General features: G+C 29.3%; 1 protein-coding gene and 1 long non-coding RNA gene across 3 annotated transcripts in view; one reads left to right on the plus strand and one right to left on the minus strand.

The window, feature by feature from the left end:
- The window catches only part of LOC126898127 (E3 SUMO-protein ligase ZBED1-like), a 100,713-nt gene extending 92,248 nt beyond the window's left edge, over window positions 1-8,465 (plus strand). Inside the window, exons 2-3 of the mRNA XM_050672075.1 lie at window positions 7,748-8,408; window positions 8,455-8,465. Coding sequence (XP_050528032.1) covers window positions 7,748-8,408; window positions 8,455-8,465 — 672 coding nt within the window. The remainder of the gene's footprint in view (window positions 1-7,747; window positions 8,409-8,454) is intronic.
- A 68-nt stretch (window positions 8,466-8,533) lies between these two features.
- LOC126897662 (uncharacterized) lies at window positions 8,534-9,241 on the minus strand. Of its 2 annotated transcripts, none has more exons than XR_007702161.1 (3): window positions 9,048-9,241; window positions 8,791-8,887; window positions 8,534-8,599 (listed from the first exon to the last, which is right to left on the minus strand). It is a non-coding gene; the product is annotated as an uncharacterized LOC126897662 (long non-coding RNA). The 2 variants fall into 2 exon arrangements; XR_007702160.1 differs by having other exon boundaries at window positions 8,718-8,887.
- Between the last annotated feature and the right edge of the window lie 4,081 nt (window positions 9,242-13,322).

Genomic DNA, 13,322 nt, shown 5'->3' on the forward strand with positions numbered 1-13,322 from the left:
AATGTTCCGGAAATACTGGGTCCTTTAAACATATATCAAATTAAAGCTTATTTTATGTACTATAAAATAAAAAAAAAAAAATTTGTCCCGACACTTTATCTTCTGCATGTAAACATCTGCCGTAGTTACAAAAACGCTATTTTTGTGTTAAAATTTTCGATTTTAAATTTTCAACTTAAAAATGCTATAACTTTTTGAAAAATGTATATATCAGCACAAATTTTTTTTCTAAATACATTATAAGTACATCTTTCATTTGACATACTTTTTATTATAATTGGACAAATTCCCCTTATATAGGGGCCGTTCAAAACTTGAAATATTGTAAAAAACATAGATCTTTTTCAACTGAACTTTTGAAAATGTTCCGGGAATACTGCGTCCTTTAAACATATATCAAATCAAAGATTATGTTATATACTATCAAATGAAAAAATAAAATTTGTCCCGACATCTTATCTTCTCTGTGCAAATGGCTGTCGAAAATTTAAAAAAAAATGTAATGTTTGCGATAAAAATTACATTTTATCGGGATGTTTTTTGTACATAAAACTGCCATAACTTTTTCAAATATTAACAAATCAAAATAATATTTTTTTGTATTGAAACCTTAGATATTTCCCACTGTGCTGGGTTTTTTAAAAAGTTCTTTGAGAAAATTAATGAACCTAATTTGTTAAAATGTTAAACTCCAAGAATGATTTTATAAAAAAGCCTTTCCTTTCATTAATACAACCCTGTGAAACTATTTAATAACTATGGTCAACAATTGTAGACTACTATTGTCACAAAGCAGTTATAACACTTATACTAAAACCAAACAAAGATAAATTTAATTCTTTAAACTATCGACCAATATCTGTGATTAGCAAATTAAGTAAAACGATAGAGATATTAGTGGGCTACAGACTTAATTGGAATCTCCTTGAAAATTCTAAAACGATCTAAAAATACAAAAACCAAATAATTTCCGGAAAATTTATAGTATGACACCCTGATTTCTATACACATCGACGTATTTTTCATAATAAAGTATGTTACATACGCTTTAATTTAAGATACATATAAAAGTATAAGACTTTCAAATGTTAACTTTTTGTGAAAAAGTTGTCATTTTATATCCCCTCCCGTGGGCAGATAAAGGGTCAGATTTATAAAAAAAATATATCATATGATAGGTAAAGACATCATGCAACTATCAAAAAAAAATTTATTGATTTGGTAATTTTTAAAAAAGTTATGGCAGTTTTAAGTAAAAAAAATTGAAACATTTCGAAATTAGCGTTTTTTAAATTTGTAATTTTTTTGGAGATATCCCCCATTTACGGTGAACGAGGGAATTTTTTTCAATTTTTGAGGTAATGTCTTCGACTAGATTCGATTTGTGATCTTTTGACATATCGTTGAACGAAATCGGTTCAGTGAGAGCTGAGAAAAAGTGGTAATTGACACAAAAAAAAAAACATAGTAAAATTAATACCTTTTCAGCTTCGCATCGAAGCTAAAAAGTCACAAGTGGCTCAATCCATGCCAAATCATCCAGAAGTGGTTGCACGACCACCTCATATTTTTCTGAAATTTTCAGGGTTTATTCATTATACTATATTTAGATTAAAACAATTCAACTCAATCGAATTAAAATTTTAGATTTGACCCTATTATAACTTATAGTTTATATTACAAAAAAAAAAATTATATGAAATTCTAAACTTTAATGATTTTCACAAAATGGCGCTTTTTTGTGAAAATTGGTGTTTTTGAGCTCACTTAAAACCATTAAGAAGTTATTATTTCATTTTGATTTTTACAAGTGGTATTGTATAGTGTATAATCTATGTTTCAACTAAATTTCAAATATTTAAAACAATTATCTTGGGATTTAGATTTAGAGGCCTACAAAGTTAGAAATTTTGTAAAAATACGTGTATTCTAAATACAATATCTCTGTTGGGTAATCTAATTTCCAAAAAAATTTTTTTTTAGTTTTGTAGATATACATCTGTTTTATACACCATAAAAATTTGAAGTTTTAGAAAAATGTGTAACATGTAAAATTTAGCATTAGAAAATCAGTAGAAATCAAATAATTTAATGATAGTTTTTTGTTGTTTTCAAACCACATTTTTGTAATTTTTTTTGTATATCATTGCATATGTAATATATTATAATTCAATATAATTATTAGACACATTATAAATATTCAATTCATTATTTTAGTTCGAAAATAAAAAATAAATAAATAGAATTATTATGATAATATTGTAAAATATTTATAATCATGGTTTTTTTAGTAGTTAGAATATTGTGTCTTCATAAATGTCAGTTAATGATATCTTATAAATATAGTAATAATTAAGTAATAACACTGGGTGCGTTTATTACAAGTAGAACAATATTATCCGCTATTAACAATTGTATAAATATAAAGATTCAAAATAAGATAGATGTTCAATAAAAGTCCGTTTACAAAATAAATAATCAATGGTGACCGAAATTTCAAAGCCCCGTCGGTTTATCCGGTACTGTACATAGGTGATTCTAAGTAGGAGAAAATGACTAGTGATAAAAATAGCAGCACCCACTCCTCAACTCTAGTTATTACTTTAAATTATTAATAATCAGTAATTTTCGTACTTAGTTGGATATATATGGTTATGTTATATATGGTTGCACTGACAGGACGTTTTTATAAATTTCATTGGGATACACAAACACTGTTTGCAGTACCACCAACGGTATTGCAATAAAAGTCGATATTATGACCACTGTGCATCTGCTTCGATTGAGTTACAAAGGGTAACAAATCTAGCATTCACCTTGTGTGTTGTTTTATTTATATTTATTTTGCCACCACTAGTAGCCCATTGTTATATGTTTCTATGTTGCCTACTCTCGGGCTATACTCGTTGTTATTAACAATTACCCTTGAGATTACCTTAATTACTTAATTCGTTGTTTGCATTGTCGATCACCCAATCGATTCTATTCTTTTACACTATCTAATAAAATCGCCTTGCAATTCGCCTGCATCCCTGTGTTTATATCTAAACGCCTATCATTTTCGTGGCTTATTAAATGTACATCACTAGAACTGCAACTCGTCGATATTGGACGGATTATTCTTTAATTATTTATATGTTTATAAATTATTTGTTAATTTAATTATATTTGTTTTAACTTATTGTAGCGATATATATGCTATAATATTTTATATTTCTTTGTCACTTTTTAAAACATATGTTTTGTTGTTGTAATTAATTTTAATTTATACTAGTATAAACTCTATCCTTAAACTTTATGTACAGTCTATTTCCTCTCCATTAGCATTTCACAAATCTTTCTTAGTAAAAAAACAACCACATACAAAATCGCACGCAACCCGAGAAGTAGAAAATTAGGCGTTCGATAATCGATTAAAGGATTAATTATAGCTTAATGTTTGTAAAGTATACATAATAATATTTTTTTTGAGTTCCAATGTTTATTACAAACAAGTAACTTAATTTCTTTACTATTTCTAAATTACATGACTGTGGAATGCTGGCTCAGGATAGTATCTCCAAAATTATAATTTTATTTAAAAACTTAATGTAATCTATGAATATGGTAGATAATACTGAATTTAGTGTAACTTATTTTTAAACTATTATCTTCAGTTTGATACTGGTAATTATACTAAACTTATGATAGGCTTTATTAAATCAACTCTAATCAAGGATTAAAAAATGCGCGTTTTTGAAGCCCCACATGAACTCCACAACAAATGTAAGTTTTATTACATAAACACAATTTTCCTACTAACAATAATTATTACTAATAATACTAAATAATTAAATGTTTCAATAGATATTATTTTACTTTTTCAATTGATTTCCTTGAGGAGATTGCAAACGTGATATAATAGATATTATCAATCTAACAGATTTTACACCATCAACATTATTTGTAAAAAAATTTCTTCCAGTAATAGTAGTTGTGATATTGGCTACCAATCCAATAACAATAAACACAAAATTAACTTCATCTGTATTCGTTACTGATATTGTTGACTGATAGGTATTATTAAAAGAGCTTAAAACGTGTAAAATCATCTGAGATAACCTAAAAAATGCCTTCTAAAAAAATGAAAATCATGTGATGAAAGCGTTTTGTTCTTACTAAAAATCTTACACTCTGTACTCACTTCTCTTAAAACCATATCACTAACATGAATTTTTTGCGTGGCTTTCCATAAGCAATATCCAACAGTATTTCCGACCGATCTACAATATTCTGTTTGCTTGTTTAAATGCGCTCGGAGGTTTTTTATATGAGCGGCCATTTGACCAATTAATTCTTGTTTACACTGCCATTCATATTGCATCAATAAATATTTTGATTTCAGTATTTCATATTCGCCTTCTTCTAAGATATTATGTTAGATTAATTCACAGTAAAAAAATAAATAAATTACCTATTTGGTGATGATCCATTGTTTTTAAACTTTTCAAGCTTTTGAACTAATTATCTTATTGTATAAGAAATTAAATAAAAATTTTGAATATTTTAAATTTTTAGATGTTTTATAATTTATATTTTGAGTTAGTAAGTTTTATTTTAGTTCTATATAATTTTTTACTAATATCAACATGGTAGCTTTAATTTACAAATTTTGATATTAAGAATGCATCTGAATCTTGTTACTATATAATACGGTTGTTGTTATTTTTATAAAAATATGTACTTACGTACCTATGTAAATTAATCACTATGCAAATCATCAAAATCATTTGATTAATTAATTTGCTATGTATCAAAGTTTGAGTTGTAAGTTATAGTCTAAAACTACTATAGTAATAGCAAGAACTAGTATAAAAATAACAAACGCAAATTTGTACTATGAATAAAAACCTAAAATAACATAAAAATATGCTTGAGAATATAAACCTTAGAATCAATAGATGTGGAAACAAAAATTTTAAACAAAAATACACTAAAAATATACTATTCTTTAACTGCTTCCAAAACCTAAATGTATTATATCTATTTTATTTACTAATTATGCCATAATTAAAAACTGGCATTTACATTATAAAAAAAGAAATTAGCACAGGGGGGTCGTGCCACAGTGGTGACGTGGCATAGTTGGATCAAGTATAATGATATCTGACAGTGATTAACATCACTATAAAAAAAAAACGATTCCATGCAAATCTTTAGATAGTGTTTAATTTAAAAAAAAAAAGTTTGTTACTTATGTAAAAATACAACTTTTTATCTGATAAAGAGAAATTTTTTTTTAATTTTAAAAGGTAATATCTTTATCTAGACACTAGTTGTAATTATACGGCGTATCGTTAAAAAAATGCGACAATAAAATGTATTACCTTTTCAGCTTTGAATAGAAGCTAAAAGCTTTAAAAAAAGTTTTTAGATTTGATATCAGTTTACACCTTTGTTCAAAGGTTAATTTTTTTTTCAAAACTGAGTAATCTTTATAAAGATCTTTAATAAAGATATATTTTAAGGGGTCAGAAGTTTATTAGAACATTTTTAAAAGAAGTGATTTTGAATCCCCACCAGTGGGCTGGTTAATAGTTAGATATTTAATAAATATATACTTAAAAAACCTAGCACAGGGGGGTCGCGGCACAGTGGTGACGTGGCATAGTTGGATCAAGTATAATGATATCTGACTGTGATTAAAATCACTATCAAAAAGACGCTTCGATGCAAATCTTTAGATAGTGTTTAATTTTAAAAAATTGGTGTATTATTCCAAAAGCTACATTATCTGCTATTTCCTTATTAATATCCTGATAAGGATAAAGTATGTCGAATGAAAAAGAGATTATTAAAAAATATTATTTCTCATAAAAAAATTGTACTGATCCATACATTTTTTAAAAAGTTATAAATTTTTGTGCTTTGCTGACGACATGAAGTTGTTCTTGCAAGTAAGTTCTACTGATGACTGTATTATGCTACAGAATGACCTAGATAAATTTACATTATGGTGCTTAAACATAGGTTTAACCCTTAACTTTGAAAAATGTCGTGTTATGACATTTACTAGATCTCGGTCACCTATTATTTTTTCTTATAGTCTTTGCGGTGCTAATGTTGTAAGAATTAATGATTTTGTACTTGACCTTGGTTTTAAATTTAGTAAAACATTGGATCCTAAGTGTCACATAGAAATGGTGTGCTGTAAAGCGTTGAAAAAGCTCGGCTTTATAATAAGATTAGCTGCTAACTTAAAACTAAATTCTTCACTAAAAATATATTCTTCATTGGTTCGGCCAATTGTAGAATATGGTTCTATTGTTTGGAACCCTCATTCCTTATCTGATGCCACCCAAATTGAAAGGGTACAACGGAGATTTTTGCGGCATACTGGATTTATATTGGGTATCCAACATGAACCTCATGATTATTCTCCAGTTGCAAACAACCTTAATTTATCGTCACTGACTGATCGTAGAGTTGCTGCAGGCATTAAATTTCTAAATGAATTGCTGAATGGAAATATTGATTCACCATGTCTTCTGAATTTAATAAATTTTAAAGTTCCTCAGAGAAATTCTCGTTCCTATTTTCCTTTTAGCTTCGATGCGAAGCTGAGAAGGTATTGGTTTTACTATGATGTGTTTTTTTTTTTGCGTCTGTTACCACTTTTTCTCAGGTCTCACCGAACGGATTTCTTTCAACGATACGTCAAAAGATCACAAATCATATCTAGTCGAAGACATTACCCTTCAAAATTGAAAAAATAAATAGCGATGAAAATTTTGTGGACGATCCTACAAATCATGGTATTTTTGATAAATTATTTTTTAATTTTATTTTTCTTTCATCAATTTAAATGTATATATTTGAATTAAAACTCTGTTATTTTGTATGAATAAATGAGTAGGTTCATCATTTGAAACATTAAATGTTCGTGGTACTAGTGTAAGTAATGCGAGCCAACCTACTAATAACCTACTAAAAGTTCCACTAATATTAATCGTACACAAAGCAGCATTATGCATTTTATGCAGAATAAAAAACCTATGACAGTCAGTAGATCAAAGCAGATTGATGAGCAAGTTACAAAAATGATTGTTAAAGGGTAACTACATATTTTTATTTTATTCATATTAAAAGTATAAATACAATTTGACTAGAAACAAAAAGAAAATTAATAAATTTATTTTAAATTAATATTATATCCTACCTAAAACTATTACGGTGTTAATATAATTAAGAGGCTTACTGGTTTTAAAATTTTTAAATATTTTCAAACATTCACAATTTTTATATAATATATACATGTATATGTTTTATAGAAGTTTTGTTACTGGTGCAAATAAGGTTATATTAGCTTATTACATTACAACACCACTATTTTAATATTTTGTTTAATAATATAGATACTATGCGTTTTCTATAGTGGACGATAAGGAATTTAGAAATTTATTAAAAATGTTAAACCCTGCATATGAGCTTCTTTGCCGCCAGACTGTATCAAAAAATCTAATTCCAAGATTATACAATTCCACTTTAGAAGTTTTAAAAAAAAAAGTTGAAAATGCTAATGCAGTGTCATTAACAACAGATGGATGGACTCTTGTATTAATAATAGGAGCTATATTGCAGTTACAGCTCATTTTATTAATGATGAAGGTAAAATGTGTTCTGTCTGTCTTGGTTGTGAACATTTTGACCAACGACACTTTCAGATAATATAGCTGCCTTTTTAAAAAAATTAGCTATTGAATGGAAGGTTAGTAATAAAATTGTAGCCATTGTTACTGACAATGCTGCAAATATTACTGCTGCTGTACGTCAATTACATTATCGGCATTTAGGATGTTTTGCTCATTTGGTAAATCTCATTGTTCAACACTCTCTTGAGAATATTGCAGTAATGGTAGCTAAAGTAAAAAAAATAGTTGAGTATTTTAAACGTAGCAGTAATGCTTTGGCAAAACTTAATTCCACATTAACTCGAATGGGCCTACTAATATTAAAATTAAAACAAGACTGTGTAACCAGATGGAATTCGACATTTGATATGCTGAAGAGAATTGTTTTCATGAAAGACGCTGTAATTTCAACATTAGCCGTTTTACAAACTGATATTGAAGTTTTGACCCCGGTAGAATGGGATGTAGCTGATAAGGCCATTGACGTATTACAAATTTTTAATGAAGTAACAATTGAAGTGAGCTCTGAAAAAACAGTGTCAATTTCCAAATTAATAGTTTTAGTTAGTTCCATGTCCCTAACTATGGAAACTTACGTTAATAACATACATTTGCCTAATGAAGTTCACCAAATGGCAATATCACTAAATAATCAGTTGAGGAAAAGGTTTAGCGATATTGAAGAAAATGAACTTATTGCTCAAGCCTCAATTCTAGATCCTAGATTCAAGAAATATGGTTTTTCAAACGATGATAAATTTAAAAATGCATATTCAATTTTGAGAACACGTATAGGAAGTATTCGCTTACCATCAAGTTCATTAGACAATACTGAACAAAAACCTTCTATATCTACATCAACNTACTGAACAAACACCTTCTACATCTACATCAATTCCATCTCCTCCAGTATTTCTGTTATGGAAAATCTATGAAGAAAAAGTAGAAAAATACAGAACTACTAAGTCATTAACAGCATCCGGAATTATAGAGTTGNGTCATTAACAGCATCCGAAATTATAGAGTTGGATAAATATATGCAAGAACCATTAATAGAACGTCAAGATGACCCTTTGAAATGGTGGCATGAACGAAAACATATATATCCTAATCTACATACATTTGTTATGAAGCGCCTTTTTGTGACTGCAACTAGTACTCCTTGCGAAAGGTTATTTTCAGAAGCTGGTCAGATTATTACATTAAAAAGGAACCGCCTGGATACAAAAAAAGCATCACAACTAATATTTTTGCATAATAACTTAGAATAAACAACTACTTAATTTTGTTATTGTATTCTTTAAGTATTTTAAAATAAGAAGTTTTATTAATTAAAAAACATTTAAAAGTTAGAAACTAGGTATTTACAAAATTTACTTGATTGGTATCCACTATCCAAAATTGAATTTTTCTTAGAGTAGGTAGTTAAACAGCGAGGACTAACTTGTGGAGGTTATGTAATATACACGATGAAAATAAAAGCTTATCAAAATTGTAGTTGAACATCATAAACTAAGAAAAAAATATTATCAATACCCTCATGGCTCATGTTGTCATTATCACCTAATCCAAGGTGGTATATTGACCAGTAGTCATAAGTTAAATCATAAATCTGATCTAATATTTGTACATTGTATGAATTTATTTTATTGTTAAACTGTTAAAAACCGTGTAACATTTTAACAATATAATTTATTTGTTATCTAATTGTAAACAGCTGTTTACCATTTACAGAATTTCGAACTACGAACCACAGAGAATTTTGAAAGAAGTTCGCGAACTATTTCATTTATACATTGCTACCAATTTTTTCGAACTGTGAACTGTTAAGTTACAGGTACTGAAACAGTTCAGAATAGTTCATCAAAGTGAATAGTTCAAATGAACTATTCGTTCACGAACTTAACATCTCTATTGACACGGCCCCGCGTCGTTTCGTTATACACGATGCCCCACGACTCAGGCCACCTTTATCAGCCGTCGCCTTATTTTATGAGTATTTGTCTGACCAACACCGCGCGTTATACACCGCGGTGCCAAGTCTAGCAAGTGCCGCACGGCCGACGACGTCCCGCCGTTAATGATTTCGTAGTCTTCTTCTCGTTGTCAAAGTGACAACGTCATCAAACCGATCCGCACTCGCGGACTGTCGTCATCTACGCTGCTAACCTTTTGACGCACGAGGATCACGCCGGACATCGCGTCGTCGACGCCGGCGAAAGTGCCGCAATAATATGCGAAGATCATATATTCTTACCGCCACCGCTAATATTAATATATATATGCTTATATATATATTAATATTTATATATACGTATATGTTAATATTCATTTATATATCCCTACAACTGACGCCGCTGCCGCCGTATATACCTCGTGTATAACGTTCCTCCCCCCACGCCCGACCACAAAACACGGCTATACCTCGTTCATGATATGTTAACGTACTTATGTGTCTTTACATGTATATATATATATATATATATATATATATATATATTCTAATTACTATTAAAACTTATATATTAATACACTTTATTCTCATTAAGTGATATGTAGTGTATTCATTCCGATTACGGGGAATGATTCTCGTATCGTCCTTTTTCGTCACTACCTCCACGTTGCGCACCTGCTGTTTTCCTTGGATGTGGTAGCCGTTTCTTAGACTCCCTGATTTCCCGTTACCCGTTATAACCATGATATTGATATTAACTACTATCATAACATGAGCGTCGGGCGCTCAATATACGAAAAATATGACACAAAGCAACCACGCTTTTATCACAATAATACNACGCTTTTATCACAACTTTTATCACAATAATACTAGTATTTTTTGTTCATAATTATTTTTAACTTTTTAGTTCGATGTGCTTTAAAAGCGTGTTTTCNTTTAGTTCGATGTACTTTAAAAGCGTGTTTTCTTAGTTTTTTAAACTATATTTATATTTTACTTTTTAGTTTCATGTTATGATAGTAGTTACTATCAATATCATGGTTGTTACGAGTAACGGGAAATCAGGGTTCGATTCCGGGGAGGGAGTCTGAGAAACGGCTACCACATCCAAGGAAAGCAGCAGGAGTGTAAATTACTCACTCCCGGAACGTGGAGGTAGTGACGAAAAATGACGATACGGAAATCATCCCTCGTAATCGGAATGAATACTTTATATCTCTTAATTAGAATAAATCGTGTTAATATATTAATTTTAATAGTAATTAGAATATATATATATATATATATACAAATAATGCGACTTAAGTACGTAAACGTATCATGCACTAGGTATAGCTGTGTTTTGTGGGCGGGCGGGTCGGACTAACGTTATACCTGAGGTACAAACGGCGGTAGGAATATATATACGTAAGGCGCATTAGACGCGGGCGTTATTGGTCAGTCAAAATAAAAATTTGTTTATATATATATAATATTGATGACAAGCACGCGTGTACGGGTACGATAACCAAAAATAAATTTGTATAGGAATAGTGTGCCGTCGAGTGGTGAGCGAGGCGTGGGGAGGAGTGAATGCGTTACGACAGTCTAGTCTCAAGGCCATAGACGACGGGATACGCGATAACGCGTGGCGTTTGGAGAGTTACAAACATACATACATACATACAGGTGAAACTAATATAAGCGTGAAAAAAAGTGTGGGTGCTTTATGCCATATTTTTGTATATTGAGCGTCTGACGCTTTTTTCACAATAATACTAGTACTATTCGTTCATTATTGTTTTAAGCTTATTTTAAAAATTATTTTGAACTTTTTAGTTCGATGTGCTTTAAAAGCGTGTTTTTTTAGTTTTTTTAAACTATATTTATTTAAGACTAATATGCAGTCAGGAATTTTATAATTACTATTTACTGTATATTTATCAGAAAAACTCATTAAAAAAAATTTATTTTACCATAACTTTTAGCTCAAATGGCAAGTTTGAAATTGACATCATCAAATAGAAACTTTGATGAGAATTAAAAAAATTGTATCGTTAAGATTAATATGCAGTCAGAATATTTTATAATTACTATTTATTGTAAATTTATCAGAAAAGCTCAATATTTTTTTGCATTTTTATCGTAATAGATAACTTAAATAGAAGTAATAGTAATAATTTCCTAGTAAGTTTTGNGTAATAGTAATAATTTCCTAGGAACTTTTGTTGTTTGTTGAAAAGATTCTGTAATTGAAATATTGAGAACTTAATTAATTTTAATGATTTACTTTAACTAAATGAACCAATCAAAACAAAGTTGTTAAAAAGATTTACTTAATTAAGCGTATAATAAAATTTGATTATAATTGTAAAAATGCATTATTAATTCAGGAGAAATTAACAATTATTTTTTTAGAAATGATTCATATAGCAATATGTATCAAAAAATTTGTAATATTATAGTCTAGTAGTAGCACACACAAATAGAGTAAAAAAACCAGCACAGTGGGGTCGTGGCATAGTTGGGTCCAGTATAGATAATATCTGACAGTGATTAAAATCACTATCATAAAAAACGCTTCGATGCAAATCTGTAGATAGTGTTTAATTTAAAAAAAATAATTTGTTAAAATAGCATATTTTTGAATACGGTAGCCATTTGCGCATAGAAGATAGGTCGTCGGGACAAATTTTTTTTTTTTATTTGATAATATATAAGATAACCNCAAATTTTTTTTTTTCATTTGATAGTATATAACATAACCTTTGATTTGATATATGTTTAAAGGACGCAGTATTCCCGGAACATTTTCAAAAATTCAGTTGAAAAAGATCTATGTTTTTTACAATATTTCAAGTTTTGAACGGCCCCTATTGAGAGGTGACGACTTGGGCCACGCAACGGATTGTGGAGTCGCCACCCTCATGGCTCCCTTGCAAAAGGAAATCGGGTCGCCAACCACTTAGGCGAGGGTCTTGATCAGAAAAGAACAACACCCGGACCATAAGTGGATTTAATAGAGAAAAAAAAAATTTAAAAAAAAATAATAAGAAAACCAATAATATGCATTTTTATGAGATAAAGTGAATTAAAAAAAATTATATATATATATATCTATATACTAAAATATAAAGTGTTGTTGTAGACTATACTACGCAGATACCTTGTAACCATAACAAATAGGTTTATTTGATGTCACCAGTGGTGGACATACTTTAGTATGTCGAAGACCGTTACCTTAAAACTAGAGAGAATGATTTAAAGGAAAAAAAATAAGATACACGTGAATATTGAAGATATTCACGCAATAAAAAGATTTTTGTTGATTAAGAAAATTAAGGGGACTTATTATTATTATTAAATTATTACAATTAAGTTAATAGTGGACAAAACCCGAAGGCAAAAACCACTCTGCAAAGAAAGGGACAAAAGAGAAAAAGAAAAAAAAACAATTATTAAGACACAAAAAAAATTTAATCTACAACTTTTAAATATCACATGAAGTGTCTTCCGCATCGGAACAAGTCCGTGTACTCCGGACGCGGCGGATAATTTCTGTAATCTGGCCGGCCGGACCGTACTTGGGCACTGCGGGAATAATATATAGATATGTATTAAATATACATGACACACCACTGACCAATAACCTTATAACCAGCAATGCTAAAATTATTTATAGCTCATAAAAAATAAATTTATAAAAGAAAAAGAGG

Source organism: Daktulosphaira vitifoliae, unplaced genomic scaffold (assembly GCF_025091365.1).
Source record: "Daktulosphaira vitifoliae isolate Bord-2020 unplaced genomic scaffold, ASM2509136v1 Scaffold_2, whole genome shotgun sequence".
NCBI classification, from domain to species: Eukaryota; Metazoa; Arthropoda; class Insecta; order Hemiptera; family Phylloxeridae; genus Daktulosphaira; species Daktulosphaira vitifoliae.